This window comes from Erythrolamprus reginae, chromosome 2 (genome assembly GCF_031021105.1).
Source record: "Erythrolamprus reginae isolate rEryReg1 chromosome 2, rEryReg1.hap1, whole genome shotgun sequence".
NCBI lineage: Eukaryota > Metazoa > Chordata > Lepidosauria > Squamata > Dipsadidae > Erythrolamprus > Erythrolamprus reginae.
In genome coordinates, this window is record NC_091951.1 from 33,772,218 (window position 1) to 33,789,931 (window position 17,714).

At 43.9% G+C, this 17,714-nt stretch overlaps 1 protein-coding gene across 3 annotated transcripts in view; it reads right to left on the reverse strand.

Moving 5' to 3' along the window:
* LOC139160121 (von Willebrand factor A domain-containing protein 7-like) overlaps positions 1-17,714 on the reverse strand; it is a 66,118-nt gene that overhangs the window by 29,788 nt on the left and 18,616 nt on the right. For all 3 annotated transcript variants that reach the window (XM_070737667.1, XM_070737666.1, XM_070737668.1), the window contains exons 3-7: positions 14,114-14,293; positions 11,864-11,939; positions 5,814-5,905; positions 4,031-4,195; positions 241-450 (exon numbers count right to left, since the gene is read on the reverse strand). In XM_070737667.1, coding sequence (XP_070593768.1) covers positions 241-450; positions 4,031-4,195; positions 5,814-5,905; positions 11,864-11,939; positions 14,114-14,293 — 723 coding nt within the window. The remainder of the gene's footprint in view (positions 1-240; positions 451-4,030; positions 4,196-5,813; positions 5,906-11,863; positions 11,940-14,113; positions 14,294-17,714) is intronic.

Below are 17,714 nucleotides of genomic sequence, written 5' to 3' on the forward strand. Positions count from 1 at the left end.
GTCGCCGCAGTGCTTGGCCATGGCCCTCTCCTCCCTTCTTCTAAGTAATTAAAGATGAACATCCTTACCTGTACATAGAAATAAATGAATCATCCAACCAACCAACCAACCAACCAACCAAACCCTTCAAGCTGGTCATGACATTGCTTGGATTCTCTGGGGGAAAAACTGAGCAAAAGAAGAAGGAAATTTCAGCCTAAAAGGAATAATAAATTCAGAAGGAATCACAGTCCTCCTTACCGGGATCATTAAAGGGCACAAGAATGTAATTATAAGGTGCGTCTGGAGAGCCAGAATATTTCCGGAGCAGTTCAATGCATTTGGCTTTGACTTGCTTGATATCGTCTGACATGCTGCCAGTCGTGTCCACTACAAAGGTGAGGGAGTAACCGTCCAGGTTGAAAAACTTCTTAAAAATATCATCTCCCACTTTACTTAAGAGGCCGAAACCTGAACAAATTAAAAAAAAAACAGAACAGAATTATTCAAGTTGGAAAGGGACCTTGGAAGTCTTCTAGTCCAGAGTTTCTCTACCTTTTCAGCTTTGCTGACTGGTGGATAGGAAGGAGAGGGGATGGTTCCATGCGAGGGGTGGGTGAGCAGCAGTGAAGAGCTACCAACATTTTTACTACCACACTGTGGCCGTGGCTTATGCAGGACACCCGGCATTTTCTTTCAACATCTTCCAGTGCAAATTTATCTATCTATCTATCTATCTATCTATCTATCTATCTATCTATCTATCTATCTATCTATCTATCTATCTATCTATCTATCTAGCAATGGAAACTGCAGTTTAATGTTTCCAAATGTAAAATAATGCACTTGGGGAAAAGGAATCCTCAATCTGAGTATTGTATTGGCAGTTCAGTGTTGGCAAATACTTCAAAAGAAAAGGATTTAGGGGTAGTGATTTCTGACAGTCTCAAAATGGGTGAACAGTGCAGTCAGGCGGTAGGGAAAGCAAGTAGGATGCTTGGCTGCATAGCTAGAGGTATAACAAGCAGGAAGAGGGAGATTATGATCCCACTATATAGAATGATGGTGAGACCACATTTGGAATACTGTGTTCAGTTCTGGAGACCTCACCTACAAAAAGATATTGACAAAATTGAACGGGTCCAAAGACGGGCTACAAGAATGGTGGAAGGTCTTAAGCATAAAACGTATCAGGAAAGACTTAATGAACTCAATCTGTATAGTCTGGAGGACAGAAGGAAAAGGGGGGACATGATCGAAACATTTAAATATATTAAAGGGTTAAATAAGGTCCAGGAGGGAAGTGTTTTTAATAGGAAAGTGAACACAAGAACAAGGGGACACAATCTGAAGTTAGTTGGGGGAAAGATCAAAAGCAACATGAGAAAATATTATTTTACTGAAAGAGTAGTAGATCCTTGGAACAAACTTCCAGCAGATGTGGTAGATAAATCCACAGTAACTGAATTTAAACATGCCTGGGATAAACATATATCCATCCTAAGATAAAATACAGAAAATAGTATAAGGGCAGACTAGATGGACCATGAGGTCTTTTTCTGCCGTCAGACTTCTATGTTTCTATGTTTCTATCTATCTATCTATCTATCTATCTATCTATCTATCTATCTATCTATCTATCTATCTATCTATCTATCTATCTATCTATCTATCTATTAGATTTGTATGCTGCCCCTCTCCGTAGACTCGGGGCGGCTAACAACAATAATAAAAACAGCATATGACAAATCTAATATTAAAATAACTAAAATTGGGTGCTCTGGGGTAGAGCTACATTTTTGATACCCCCGCTGCATTTCACCCCCCGTCTGGGCAGCAGCCCACTCCTGGTGAGCACATATGTGCTCGCGAGTTGGGGATATATGCATGTGTTTGCCCGCTACTTCCACCAGTGCATTCTGAACAGCTCAAGGTCTGGAGGTAGGCCATAGCCCAGGTTGGGGACCTCTGTTCTAGTCCAACCCCCTGTTCAAATAGAAGACCCTATACCAGTGATGGTGAACCTTTTTTGCCAAAAAAGAGGGTGGCACATAATTTCATGCGGGGCTCCCGTGCATGCAGATGTGCCCCCCACACTCCCGACACATGATGGCATGTCCGTTTTTTGATCTCTCCAGACTCCAGAGCCTTTCTAGGCCTTCCCCACCTGCTGGAGGCCTTCCGTAGGCCAGAAATGGCTTGTTTCCCAACTTCAGGAAGTTGGCAAATAGGGCATTTCCTGTTTCCAGAGGACCTATGGTGGGGGGTGAGGAAGGCCATTTTCACCTGTCTCAGGCTCCTAGAAGGGGTCTGGAGCTTGGGGAGAGCAAAAAAAATGGGACTTCCCTGCAGTTGTTAAATGAGTAAGATGGTTGCCAAGTGAACCCAACGGTGTTCAGGTTCGGCAAATTCAGATGAACATTACGCAAAATTCGGCTGAACCTGAACCGAACCCAAACTCGAACCCGAACGGGGAATCCCTCCCATGAAGAGATTCCGGGGCGGAGCTTTGATGTCACTGGCAAGTTGCTAAGGACGCCAAGGTGATCACTTCCTGGATTCCATGGAATCCAGGAAGTGATCACCTTGGTGTCCTTAGCAACCTGTTGGTGACGTCAAAGCTCTGAATGCTGAACACAACCCCGAACTTTGCCCAAAGTTTGAAAAAAAAATTGGGTTCGTGTTCGGCATACCAAACACTGCAAAATTCGGTACGGACCCGAATTGTGCGGGTTCGGTTCGCCCATCACTATTGCCAAGTGAATTTGGCTTTCCCATTGACTTTGCTTTTCTCAAGGTGACCCCGAGACACTGGAAGAGCTGGGGCAGTGCAGTGGTTAGAGTGCAGTACTGCAGGCTACTTCAGCTAACTCCTAACTGTAGTTCAGCAGTTCAAATCTCACCCTTACATCCTTCCGAGGTGGGTAAAATGAGGACTCAGATTGTTGGAGGCAATATGCTGATTCCGTAAACTGCTTAGAGAGAACTGTAAAAGCACTATGAAGCGATATATACAGTAATCCCTCACTACTTCGTGGTTCGTCGTGATTCGCTATTTCACTTTTTTTTCAAAGGGAAAAGAACACCAGGGCAGGGATGGTTTATGTGTGTGTGTGTGTTTGTGTGTGTTTGTGTGTGTGTGTGTGTGTTTGTGTGTGTGTGTATAACAGTAGCGGCGGCCTCCTTCAGCCTGCACGGTAGCTGAGAGAAGCTGGTCTCTCTAAGCAGTCAGCAGCGGTGGGTTGTTAACAATACTGGGAGGATTTAAAAGTCCAAATACTTGTTAAATACATGAAAAAAATCTTTTCTCTACTTCGTGGAAATTAATGGGTGGTCTTGGAACGTATCCCCCATGAAAAATGAGTGATCACTGTAAGCCTAAATGCAATTGCTATTGTTATAAATATGAGTCAGTTGCCAAGCATCTCAATTTTGATCACACAATGATGCCACAATGGTCATAAATGTGAAAAATGGGTTGTAGGTCACTTTTTTCAGTGCTGTGGTAACTTTGAAGGGCCACTAAAGGAACTGTTGTGAGTCGAAGATTACGTGTACTAAAATTCTGCGTCAATTGAAAATCCAGAGAAGGGGGAAGAGGCGGGGTCAATGGCCACGGCAGCAGGGGGCTGCCCTCGCTCCCTTGATGGTTGCTCTGAATCTTCACTGTCCAGGGGTCTCGGTTCTGCTGAACCGGGCCCAATCCTCCCCATAGGGGATGCTACTGGGGCCTAGTCTGGGGTTGGCATACCCTGCCAGACTAACTGGCCTGGTCTCGTGCCAGCAGTGGCGCGAAGTTGGCCAGGCTGCCATGCCTGTGCTGACACCAGCCGTGGGACAAAATCCAGAGAAGGGCCATCCAACACCTGTAAATGGCACCAAGATTGAGGAATAACCAGATTATTCTAAGAAGTAAGCGTAGCCTTTTTACGATGGACAGAACAGGGTCCGGAGAAGTTTTCTCGCACGTCATTCAAAACTGGGATGGGTGCTTTACAAATGTGAATAAATAACTAAATAAAAATAGATAAACCTAGGTCACAAGACTTACCCTCTCCCACAAAAAAGCTCTTGGTGGCTTCAACAGCTAATTCTGCTGCTTTCCGATGCAAGGAATTGTGTGGCGAAAGTTCGGGATTAGATGTCTCCTTGTTGATGCCACCATTGGTAGAGAATATTTGAGTCGCATCATATTTCCCACCATGTCCACATTTGCCTATAATACAGAAAAAAGAAGGAAAAGACACAAATACCTTGGCTTAACAGAATAACAGAGTTGGAAGGGACCTTGGAGGTCTTCTAGTCTAGTCCAACTCCCTGCTTAGGCAGGAAACCCTACACCACTTCAGACAAATGGTTATCCAATCTCTTCTTAAAAACTTCCAGTGTTGGAGCATTCACAACTTCTGGAGGCAAGTTGTTGAAAAGAAGACAAGTACAGAACTGAAGAAAGTCTTGGCCAAGCATTCATTCATCCCCTTGATTTGGAATCAGGAAACAAGCCATGGAACAGATCCAAACAGCATATACATTTGCTAAACTAACAATCTCTGAAAATCTATCTATCTATCCATCCATCTATCTATCTATCTATCATCTGTCTATCTATCTATCTATCTATCAATCATTCATTCATCCATCTATCATCTATCTAGCAATCATCTGTCCATCCCTCCATCCCTCCACCCACCCACCCACCCACCCACCAACCCACCATCTTTCTATCTATCTATCTATCTATCTATCTATCTATCTATCTATCTATCTATCTATCTATCTATCTGGAACGGAGCCACAGTGGCGGCATCCTGGCTTTGGGGTTTCTGAGGGGAGGCTCAGAGAACAGGGAGCCACCAACTTATCTTGGGAGTGCCAAGGGGAGGTGACTCCAGACCCCGAGCCGGACATTCCCCCAAGCGCTTAATTGCTTTGTTGCCCGTCAAGCAAGGGGGGGGGAGGCAGGGCCGGCCGGCCGGGCCGGCTTCGGAGCGTCCTGGTGGGCAGCAGTTGCAGTTCAACCGGCCGATGGGCAGGAGGGGTGAGGAGGACTCAGAGTGGTTTCTCCCATATGGAGAAGCCACGTAGGCTCGCTGGAGGGAGGGAGGCAAAGCGGTCTCCGCTGTGAGAATGCCTGCCCTGCCTCTCCTGCAGCCCCCTCGCTTAGAGCCTGGGATGAAAGCACTCTCAGCGAAGGGACTGCGAGACCGGCGGGGTGGGCGTTCCCCAAGGTGGGAAGCGGAGGAGAAAGAGAGGTGGATCGGGCGGGTGGGTGGCAGTGGCAAGAAGCCAGGGGTGCAAGGGGGCCGGAGGCGCGGGGGGCGGCATGGCTCCGTGCGTGCCCTTGGAAAAGGGTGCACGTGGGGGCGTTTTGGGGTGCGCGCGTGCAGGCGTGCGCAGCTTACAGGGAACAGTGCCCCCCACTGCTTTCCAGCTGCTGGAAAGCAAAGGGGAAATCCCAAGCGCTTCAGACGGCAACAATTGATGTTGGCAGTCCGGAGGCGGGAAATCCCGGTGGGGATGGCAAGCAAATGGGAAATCCCAGCAGTGGCAGTCACAAGGCAGGGGAATCCCTGTGGCAGTAAGAGAGTGGATGCACCCGGGCTTGGGTTTGTAAGGTGAAAATGGTTCTTAAGAAGAGGCAAATAAATCTTAAACACCAGGTTCGTATCTCGAAAAGTTCGTTATTAGAGGCATTCGTAAGTAGGGGTACCACTGTATCATTGTCTTGATCCAAGAGCCAGCTAAGCATATAGAAATTATTAGTTCTCTTCCGTTTGCTTGGAACACAGAAGAAGTATTGATGAAAATGTTTAGCAAGTGTAAGTAATTTTTACCTGGTAGCTTCTTCATGCAGGAATCTGGTACTTTATATCCACTTGTAAGCATGTCTTGCACCACGAGGTTGTTGTCACACTGGAACAGGATGCTGTTAAAACAAATGATTTGGTGTGTGGGATTCATGAACTTAAATTAGACCTAAATTTGAAATACAGTGATCCCCCGCTCATTGCGAGGGTTCCGTTCCAGGACCCCCCGCAACGAGCGGGTTTTCACGAAATAGCGCTGCGGAAGTAAAAACACCATCTGCGCATGCGCAGATGGTGTTTTTACTTCTGCAGCGCTAGCGAGGAGCCGAAGATTGGGGGCAGCACAGCTGTTTTAAAACGTCGCCGCCGGCATGGGGGGCTTCCTAGCAGCCCCCCAAACCCGGGTTGGGGGTCCGGGGGGTGCTGGCAAGCCCCCCATGCCGGTGGCGATGTTTTAAAACAGCCGCGCCGCCCCCAATCTTCGGCTCCTCGCTAGCGGGCAGGCAGGCGGCGGACAAGCCGTTCGCTGGCGCTCGCTCTCGCCGCTTTCCAGCTGAGTCCTGAAGCGAATTCGCTTCAGGACTCACCTGGAAAGCAGCGAGAGCGAGCGCCAGCGAACGGCTTGTCCACCGCCTGCCTGCCCGCTAGCGAGGAGCCGAAGATTGGGGGCGGCGCGGCTGTTTTAAAACGGCGGCGGCGGACAAGCCGTTCGCTGGCGCTCGCTCTCGCCGCTTTCCAGCTGAGTCCTGAAGTGAATTCGCTTCAGGACTCAGCTGGAAAGCGGCGAGAGCGAGCGCCAGCGAACGGCTTGTCCACCGCCTGCCTGCCCGCTAGCGAGGAGCCGAAGATTGGGGGCGGCGCGGCTGTTTTAAAACGGCGGCGGCGGACAAGCCGTTCGCTGGCGCTCGCTCTCGCCGCTTTCCAGCTGAGTCCTGAAGTGAATTCGCTTCAGGACTCAGCTGGAAAGCGGCGAGAGCGAACGCCAGTGAACGGCTTGTCCGCCGCCTGCCTGCCCGCTAGCGAGGAGCCGAAGATTGGGGGCGGCGCGGCTGTTTTAAAACGTCGCCGCCGGCATGGAGGGCTTGCCAGCACCCCCTGGACCCCCAACCCGGGTTTGGGGGGCTGCTAGGAAGCCCCCCATGCCGGCGGCGACATTTTAAAACAGCCGCGCCGCCCCCAATCTTTGGCTCCTCGCTAGCGGGCAGGCAGGCGGTGGACAAGCCGTTCGCTGGCACTCGCTCTCGCCGCTTTCCAGCTGAGTCCTGAAGCGAATTCGCTTCAGGACTCAGCTGGAAAGCGGCGAGAATGAATAGCATGGGCGGGGAAAGGGCGGGCGGCAGCGAGGAGTTTGCGTGGGCGGTGGGGAAACTCCTTGCTGATGCCCGCCGCTCGCCCTCCTGCCAGCAAGAGGGGGAAGACCCAGGGAAGCCGCCCAGCAGCTGATCTGCCGGGCGCCATCTACGCATGCGTGCCCATAGAAAAAAGGGCACGCATGCGCAAATGGTGTTTTGACTTCCGGGTTGAAAAATCGCAAATTAGCCTGTTCGTAATGGTCGGGGACGCAATAACCGGGGGATCACTGTATATCCTGAACTGTATTTCATAACCATGCTGAAAACAAAAGAAATCATTAATATAAGTATAAACAACATAATTTTGAAACATAGAAACAGAAAATTGACGGCAGAAAAAGACCTTGTGGTCCATCTAGTCTGCCCTTATACTATTTCCTGTATTTTATCTTAGGATGGATATATGTTTATCCCAGGTATGTTTAAATCCAGTTACTGTGGATTTACCAACCACGTCTGTTGGAACTTTGTTCCAAGTATGCACTACTCTTTCAATAAAGTAATATTTTCTCACGTTGCTTCTGATCTTTCCCCCAACTAACCTCAGATTGTGCCCCCTTGTTCTTGTGTCCACTTTCCTATTGAACACAAGAACAAGAACTCGTCCTTTCAACAACAACTTGTCCTGTGCCTATTCACTAGAGCTGTGCAAATATTTCAGGAGAGAAATGTGTAAAACAAATGTGTGCAGGGAATTCTCACTTAACCATGGAAATTGAGGCCAGTGACACTGCTGGCTTCCCCATTGACTTTGCTTACTGGAAGCTGGCAGGGGAGGTTGCAAATGGTGATGGAGGGATAATAATTAATAATAATAATTTATTAGATTTGTATGCCGCCCCTCTCCGAAGACTTGGGGCGGCTCACAACAACAATAATAATAACAGTGTTATAATGTAAACAAATCTAATATTAAAAACATCTTAAAAATCCATTATTTAAAAACCATGCAACACACACATACCATACATAAAAATATAAAAGCCTGGGGGAGGTGTCTCAATTCCCCCATGCCTGGCGATACAGGTGGGTCTTAAGTAATTTGCGAAAGACAAGGAGGATGGGGGCAGATCTAATATCTGGGGGTAGTTGATTCCAGAGGGCCGGGGCAGCCAAAGAGAAGGCTCTTCCCCTGGGGCATTGTTTAGTCGACGGGACCTGGAGAAGACCAACTCTGTGGGACCTTATCGGCCGCTGGGATTTGTGCGGGAGGAAGCAGTTCCGGAGGTATTCTGGTCCGATGCCATGTAGGGCTTTAAAGGTCATTACCAACAATTTGAATTGCAACCGGAAACTGATCGGCAGCCTGTACAGGCCACGGAGTGTTGGAGAGACGTGGGCGAATTTGGGAAACCCCACGATAGCTCTCGCGGCCGCATTCTGCACGATCTGAAGTTTCCAAACACTCTTCAAAGGTAGCCCCATGTAGAGAGCGTTGCAGTAGTCGAACCTCGAGGTGATGAGGGCATGAGTGACTGTGAGCAATGACTCCCTGTCCAAATAGGGCCACAACTGGTGCACCAGGCGAATCTGGGCAAACGCCCTCCTTGCCACAGCCGAAATATGATGTTCCAATGTAAACTGTGGATTGAGGAGGACGCCCAACTTGCGGACCCTCACTGTAATGGGATGCTGTGATGTCATTATTGTGAGCCAGTTGTCAGGCATCATGTTCCTTCCTTTTAAAAAAAAACCTTGCAACCTGGGTTGCCAAATATATTAGAACAAAATCTTAACTTAGCTAAATTAAAATTACGAACCTCAATACCAATTTAAAATTAATAAATTTAAACACTATTTATACATACTAAGATACCACAGCACCATTATACCATTGAAGGATAGATATATGAGTGATAAAATGTTATGAAGAACTGGAAATGTACATATGTAACCGATATATAACAAAGTAATAAAAGGATTAGACTTAAGCTGCACATCGAATTTACTACTCCTAGAGTAGTCCAAGTGTAAATAACGATATAAAAAATGTAATTGATAAAGCAGAGTGCTTTATTTTTTTTATTTTTTTTCCTAATTTCTTTTCTCTTTTCATTCTTTTTCTTTTCTCTATTTAAATTTTTGTATACGTCGTGTTGTACTATATGTATTGTGTGATTTTAATGTAAATATTTAATAAACTTTTTTTCAAAAAACAAACAAAAAACCTTGCATGTGAAAATGAGAATTATGGAGAGAAAAATAAGTGAAACCTCAATCCCTTATATCAGTATTGGTTTGCTACCGGTACAGATAAGAACGCCACACTGGTAGTAAAAGATCAGCTGTGTGGGCAGCTTCGCATGCGCAGGATGCAAAATCTCGCAAGGGGACGCACGTGTGAGATTTTGTCGCATGCACAGAAGCAAAAAGATTGCCGAATTCTCTCTCGCGCATGTCCTCCCACAAGATTTTGCTTCCTGCACATGTGCAGAAGCAAAACCACGCTGGGATGCACTAAAAAGCCATGGAGGACATGCGCATGGACAAAAAAATGGAAACCCTTGACTTTTTAGCATCATAATGTTTGAACATGTTCAAATCAATCAAAACTTGACCTATTTTAATGTTTTCTTTTAATTCTGTTATTTGGTATGTTTTTTTAAACTTCCTTTTTTTAAAACAGAAATTTAAGGAAATTGGTTATAACCTTCTGGAAATGGCAGACCTCTCAGACTTTCAAAGAGGCCCAATTGTGGGTGCTCGAATGGCAGGTGCTAGTGTAACAGAAAGTGCCCGAATGTTTGGCGTTTCAAGAGGTAATGTCTCAAAAGTAGTGACTGCTTTTGAAAGAGGAGGGAAAACGTCCTCAGCCAAGCACAGGTCTGGTCGAAAGTCGAAGTTGTCTGAGAGAGACCGTCGGACTCTAAAGCGAATTGTTAGAGCGGATTGCAAGACCATAGCTCCTAAAATCACTGCAGAGCTCAATAGACACATACAGAACTCAGTTTCCACAAAAAATGTTTGAAAGGAGCTTCACAAATCTGGATTCCAAGTCTGGATTTTCAAGGCGTTTCTATTTTTTGGTCCACCCCCTGTACAATAAGTACTATAAATACCACACACGGAACAGCACACACTCTGCTAGAGAGAAGTTCCCTAAAGATGGGCTCGGAGGACAAGAACCTCTGGTTCCGTGACTGATCCAGATTGGATCCTGCAACATTAGAATGGAATGGAATAGAATAGAATAGTATGAATAGAATAGAATAGAATACAACAGAAGAGAATAGAACAGGATTCTTTATTGGCCAAGTGTGATAGCACACACAATGAATTTGTCTTTGGTGCACATGCTCTCAGTGTACATAAAAGAAAATATATACTTGGCTAGAATCATGGGGTACAACACTTAATGATTGTCATAGGGGTCAAATAAGAAATGAAGAAACAATATTAATAAAAAATCTTAAGATACAAGCAACAAGTTACAGTCACAGTCCTAAATGGGAGGAAATGGGTGATAGGAATGATGAGAAAAAAACACACGAGTAGAAATAGAAGTGCAGACTTGGTAAAAAGTTTGACAGTGTTGAGGGAATTATTTGTTTAGCAGAGTGATGTGTTTGGGAAAAAAACTGTTCTTGTGTCTAGATGTCTTGGTATGTGGTCAGGGGTGGGCTGCTGCCTGGCTGGGGGGCGGCGGGGGGGGGGGGGGGGGCGGAGGACGCAGTGGGTTAGCAAAAATGAAGTTCCACCCCAGAACACCCACTTTCAACTTAAAGTTGAAAGAAAATGCAGGGCATCCAACATAAGCCCCGCCCACAGTGTGGTAGTAAAAATTTTGGTAGCCCTTCACTGTATGTTATGCTCTATAGCAGTGATTTTCAATCTTTTTTGAGCCGTGGCACATTTTTTACATTTACAAAATCCTGGGGCACACCACCAACCAAAATGACACAAAATGACACTCTAACACAGTGTATATTATACATATAGTTAATAATATAGTTCCTAAATGTATTTATACTCACTGAGGAGGCCATATACAATATAGATAACATTGTGATGCATTGTATATCATCTTCTGTGGGGGCCTCTTATAAAAAGAAAAAGATCAAATATTTATATGCACCATCAGAGTAGACATAACCAGCTGAGGCTAAGGCTTCATCTAGTGGTGGCGACTTTTACCTCCAGTCCTGACCAGGATTAGAAATTGGGATCTTGGGGAGGAGTAGCAGCTTCAACTACTCGCTGCAGCAACACAATGACAAGTGCACCGCAGCCCGAGTGGGGACCTTCCTGGGTGTGGATGAGAGGCGGCCTGCTATTGGTTCATTGCTAGTGGTTGGGATGAATCCTAAAAGGTGATTGGTCAGTGAGCGTTCCTGTGCCTCCACTCTTCCTGTCGCTGATAGCTGGATTGTGAGGGAAATGTTTATGTTCGGATGGAGGTGGCTGGCGGTGGGATGGATAAATGGCCTCTGAGGACCGTATCCGGCAATTCCCAGAACGCTGGCTGGGGAATTCTGGGAATTGAAGTCCAAATATCTTCAAGTTGCCAAGGTTGGGAAACACTGCTCTATAGCGATGTTTTGAGGGTAGGAGTTAAAACAGTTTATGTCCAGGCTGTGAGGGATCATTAAATATTTTCACAGCCCTCTTTTTGAGTCATGCAGTATACAGGTCCTTCATGGAAGGCAGATTCTGGGACACATATATTTGCCTTCATTCATGAAAGTGAGCCCTTGGTTTTTTTTATGAGCCCATTTCTGGATTTACCTTGATTTTCTTAGACAGTCAACACAGGTCTTCTTAGAAAGTGGTGCAGTGGGAATGACAGGACTACTTGGATTTACTGAGCGAAATATAAAAAGAAGAAATATTATCTTCAACTATAGCTCAACCACTCTAAAATCTGAAATTCCTCAATCCCACATTCAGCATTTTTTTCTTTTCTTTTAAAAATATTTTAATTAATTTTCCACTTTTAGAAAAGAAAACACAATAGTAAATACAGAAGAAAATCAAAGAAAATTAAATTAATAGTAGTATATACATATATTAGCATTATATTAGCATTAATGTAAATATATTTATATTATATTAATTATATACCAGACTATAATTTGTCTCAAGTATATAAATCAGTAGAGGCTTTTTTCCATTAACAAATTAATTTAATATATACTTCAATTATTTATCATGCAGGCTATATTGCCCCCCCCCTCCAAAATTGTAAAACCTAGATTTTGTTTATTACAGTGTTTTAAAAAGTAAAAATAGTAAACAAATTAACATTGTTAAAACAACTATAAAGCAAAACTAAAATATCTATACCTTTCTTTGTCTTAACGCATATTTTATCATTGTACATATTTTCCAAAGTAATCCTTTATGATTATGCGTTACTGCTTTTCTTCAATATTTTTAGTAATGTGCATAATTAATAAATTTCTGTTTGCATTTGTGAGTGATGAATTTAATGCTAATTTTATTTTGTGTTACTTAAATATTTCCTCTCCTTGAGCCATTTATACCATCTTTCCCAGGCTATAGAGAAATCCGACTCATCTTTGTCATTAAGTTCCATAGTCAATTTTGTCATTTCTGCACATTCCAAAACTTTAATTATAACATTCAGCACTTTAATGGCATTGTAAGGGTTCTCACCAAACAGTGCTAATTGGCTGGCTGGCCATAAAACACACAAATATTAGAAGGCAAGCTGGGGAAGCTGATATTAATTGGGCCAGAAACATAAGACAGAAGGAAAGTTGGAGCCTCCGAAGCCAAACCACAAATCACAGTAGTTCACAAAACTACTGATTATGCTCAAAAGTGAATGCGCGTGCACACACATCCTTTCAAGTGCAAGACTCAGTGGGAGAAACTGTTATTTTTAGATTTTGCCAGGTTTGCAAGGCAGTTCAGACTATGAGATTAATGCCGCAAAAGTCAGTACTATTTTTATGGTAAAGCTATGATAACTGAATTTCGAAAGTCTGAATGTGCTTTCCTTTCCCTCCTTTTAATCACCTTGTCTGTAATGTTTACCCTTATTATATTCTTAGTCTAGGCCAGTGATGGCGAACCTTTTTTTTCTCGGGTGGCGAAAGAGCATGTGCATGTGCTGTTGTGCACGCACGAGTGCCCACACCCATAATTCAATGTATGAATGAAGACACTAACATCTAGAAACTTTTCATTGGATACTTCAACCAGAAGTTGACCTAATTTAAAAAAATGGAAATATGGACTCAATATTTCAATAATACATTAAAAAATAGAACCAGAGTTTTCTGAAGTTTGGTGGGAGGGGAATAGATTCTGATAGCAATTGCAAAAGCACTTACTCTTATATATGTATACCCCATAATGCTTTACACCCACTCTCTGGGTGGTTTACAATGTAAGCATATGGTCCCCCAACAATCTGGGTCCTCATTTTACCAACTGCAGAAGGATGGAAGGCTGACTCCATCAGGATCAAACTCCAGGCTGCAGAGTAAGCCTGCAAGACAACACTCTAACCACTACACCACCAGGGTTCCTGGGGTTTTTCATGTCCTTGGGGCCACCCTTTGCCTTTCATAGCTGGCCGTGAAAATCTGAACTTGTCACCAAGGCATCAACAAATGCCAGATTGGAAATCCAGAACGGATTCATTGGATGGAAGTCAGAAAATGCTCTGAGATACTACAAACCATTATGAATCTTTGAAACCGGTGTTCTTTCCACTAAGTTTAATATGAAATCTGACATCTTTTATAGCCTTCTGTACAGTCATCATTGCAAAAGGGAGGACTTTGTAATTGTGACTGCATAGAAAAGTAGAGAAAACTCTACTGCAGATAGGGCAGTCCTGGGGCTATTTGCAGTGTGTGTGTGTGTGTGTGTGTTTGTGTGTTTATTAAAAAAATATCAAAATGATGGTCACGACCATTCGATTGTTCCCACCGTCTTGACCTTTTCAACCCTCTCCCTCTAGGCAGCACCCGGTTCTTGGCTTCCATATTAGTTGGGACTTACCCAAGTATTCGTAAGGCCTGTCCTTTCCCATTTCGACCCAGTTGGTGTTGCTGTAGAATTTCTGGAGCACGTGAAGGATTCTTCCCACAATGAGGCGAGCTGTTTCCAAAGTAGAGGAGTCCATCTCCCCTTTCAGAGTGGAATACAGGGAGTCGTTCAGAATTCGAATTTGGTTAGTACCTGAGAAAAGATAGCATGATATGTCTGAAGAGCTGAATGTGAACTTATGGTAGGTATCTAGTCCTACAATCTCTCCAGAACAGGAATTGGTTACTACAGATCCCCCATAGAAGGCCATCTTTCTTTCTTTATTTTTATTTATTTATTTTGTCCAATAAAAATTGAAAGTTAAAGAGAATAAAAACATGTAGTAGTAAATATCAGGAAAAGGATAGAAGAAAAGATATGAGAATAGAATACATCAATGAAGAGTAGAGGAAAGGATATATGAATGGGAGAAAAGATATATAAAATATAGGAGAGACAGTTGGACAGGGGACGGAAGGCACACTAGTGCACTTATGCTCGCCCGTTACTGACCTCTAAGGAATCTTGAGAGGTCAACCGTGGAAAGTCTAAGGGAAAAATGTTGGGGGTTGACACCACGGAGTCCGGTAATGAGTTCCACACTTCAACAACTCGATTGCAAAAGTCATATTTTTTACAGTCAAGTTTGAGCGGTTGATATTAAGTTTGAACCTGTTGTGTGCTCTTGTGTTATTGCGGTTGAAGCTGAAGTAGTCGTTGACAGGCAGGATGTTGCAGCATATGATCTTGTGGGCAATACTTAGATCATGTTTAAGGCATCATAGTTCTAGGCTTTCTAGACTCAAGATCTGAAATACTTCAGAAGAAAAGGATTTAGGGGTAGTGATTTCTGACAGTCTCAAAATGGGTGAACAGTGCAGTCAGGCGGTAGGGAAAGCAAGTAGGATGCTTGGCTGCATAGCTAGAGGTATAACAAGCAGGAAGAGGGAGATTATGATCCCGCTATATAGAATGCTGGTGAGACCACATTTGGAATACTGTGTTCAGTTCTGGAGACCTCACCTACAAAAAGATATTGACAAAATTGAACGGGTCCAAAGACGGGCTACAAGAATGGTGGAAGGTCTTAAGCATAAAACGTATCAGAAAAGACTTAATGAACTCAATCTGTATACTCTGGAGGACAGAAGGAAAAGGGGGGACATGATCGAAACATTTAAATATATTAAAGGGTTAAATAAGGTCCAGGAGGGAAGTGTTTTTAATAGGAAAGTGAACACAAGAACAAGGGGACACAATCTGAAGTTAGTTGGGGGAAAGATCAAAAGCAACATGAGAAAATATTATTTTAGTGAAAGAGTAGTAGACCCTTGGAACAAACTTCCAGCAGACGTGGTAGATAAATCCACAGTAACTGAATTTAAACATGCCTGGGATAAACATATATCCATCCTAAGATAAAATACAGAAAATAGTATAAGGGCAGACTAGATGGACCAGGAGGTCTTTTTCTGCCGTCAGACTTCTATGTTTCTATGTTTGGTGCAGAAGAATCTGCCTGCCTGCCTCCCTGCCCATCAGCCCACCTGCCAGTCCTCTTTGTACTCCCTTACTCTGGAATGGGACAAGTCACCATAGCCAATTTAGAATCATAGAATCATAGAGTTGGAAGGGACCTCCAGGGTCATCGAGTCCAACCCCCTGTTCAATGCAGGATACATTAAACCATCCCAGAAAGATGTCTGTCCAGTCTCTGTTTGAAGACCACCAGTGAAGGCGAGCCCACCACCTCCTGTGGCAAACTGTTCCACTGGTTTATCACCCTTACTGTTAGAAAGATTTTTCTGATATCTAATCTAAATCTACTCCCTTGCAGTTTCATTCCATTATTTCTAGTCCTTCCTTGTTGCTAATGAGAACAATACTGATCCCTGTGCTCTGTGACAGCCCTTCAGATATTTGTAGATAGTTATCAAGTCTCCTCTCAGTCTTCTCCTTTGCAGACTAAACATTCCTAAGACATGGTTTCCAGACCACTCACCAGCCTTGTAATTCTCCTTTGAACTTGCTCTAGTTTATCAATGTCCTTTTAAAAAATGGGCCTCCCAGAACTGAACAGAGTACAGTGTTCCCTCGATTTTCGTGGGTTCGAACTTCGCGAATAGCCTATACCACGGTTTTTCAAAAAATATTAATTAAAAAATACTTAGTGGTTTCTTTCCTATACCATGATTTTCCCCACCCAATGACGTCATATGTCATCGCCAAACTAATACTTTTTGCAAATAAATAACAAAAAAAATAATTATTGTTAATAAATAATCATGTTTATAAATATCAGGATCATTAAGTGTCTTATTCAATGGTGAGTACCAGTAATAATGGTGAGTAAATGGTTGTTAAGGGAATGGGAAATGGTAATTTAGAGGTTTAAAGTGTTTATAAATATCAGGATCATTAAGTGTCTTATTCAATGGTGAGTACCAGTAATAATGGTGAGTAAATCGAAAATCGAGGGAACACTGTATTCCAAGTGTGGTCGTACCAAAGTACTATAGAGAGGAATAATTACTTCACGTGAATGAGATTCTATGCTCCTCTTGATGTATCCCAGGATTGTGTTTGCCTTTTTTGCAGTTGTTTCACACTGTCGACTCATGTTTAATCTGTGATCTACAAATACACCCAGGTCCTTTTCACCCGTGCTGCTGCTCAGACATATTCCTCCCACTCTATATGTGAGGAGGGACAATACTTGCTGAGGGACAATTCAACAATTTGCTTGAGTGTGACTTCAAAACATGTTCTCATTGGCTTTTGAAACCTTTTAGATACCTTTGGCTTTAATCACCGATACCTGTATTTCTTTTGTTTTCATTGATATTAGCATTGCATTATAATATTGCCTTGAAATGTTTATTTAACATATTTATATAGCTTATGAAATGTGACTCTTGGTAGCTTCCAATAAAATCATAAAATAACCATATTAGAATAATGTATAAAATCATACATGGGATAGAAAAGGTGGATAGAAAAAAATTCTTTTCTCTATCACACAATACTAGGACAAGGGGGCACTCCCTAAAGCTCATAGGTAAGAAAGTGAGGATAAATAAAGGGATATATTTCTTCATCCAGAGGGTCGTTGCTTAATGGAATTCACTTCCAGAAGAAGTCGTGACAGCTGTCAGTCTGGATAGCTTCAAGGCAGGATTAGACAAATTTGTGGATACCAAGTGTATCGATGGTTACTGAAACGGACGTCTATGTTGGTTGAGGCAGGCAGGTACCATTTGTTGGGGGGCAAGGAAAAGGGAGGGTTTTGCCTTCTCTTTCTGCTCAAGATCCCAATGGACAATTGTGGACCACTGAGTGACACAGAATGCCCTGCCGGCGGACTTACCTGCCGGCTGGATTTGTTCTGGGGGTGGGGGAACATGCCTCCCAGCGTAGCCGCCATTTTTTGCCAGGATCTCACGAGATTTTGTGAGATCCCGGCTAGGCCTGGCTCTTCTGCCGGCCTATGACGCTGCTGGGGGCGGGCCAGGCCAGCCCTTTAAAAGGGCTGGGCTTGCTGCAGGCCCTCCTTTTTGCTCCAGCAGCTGATGAA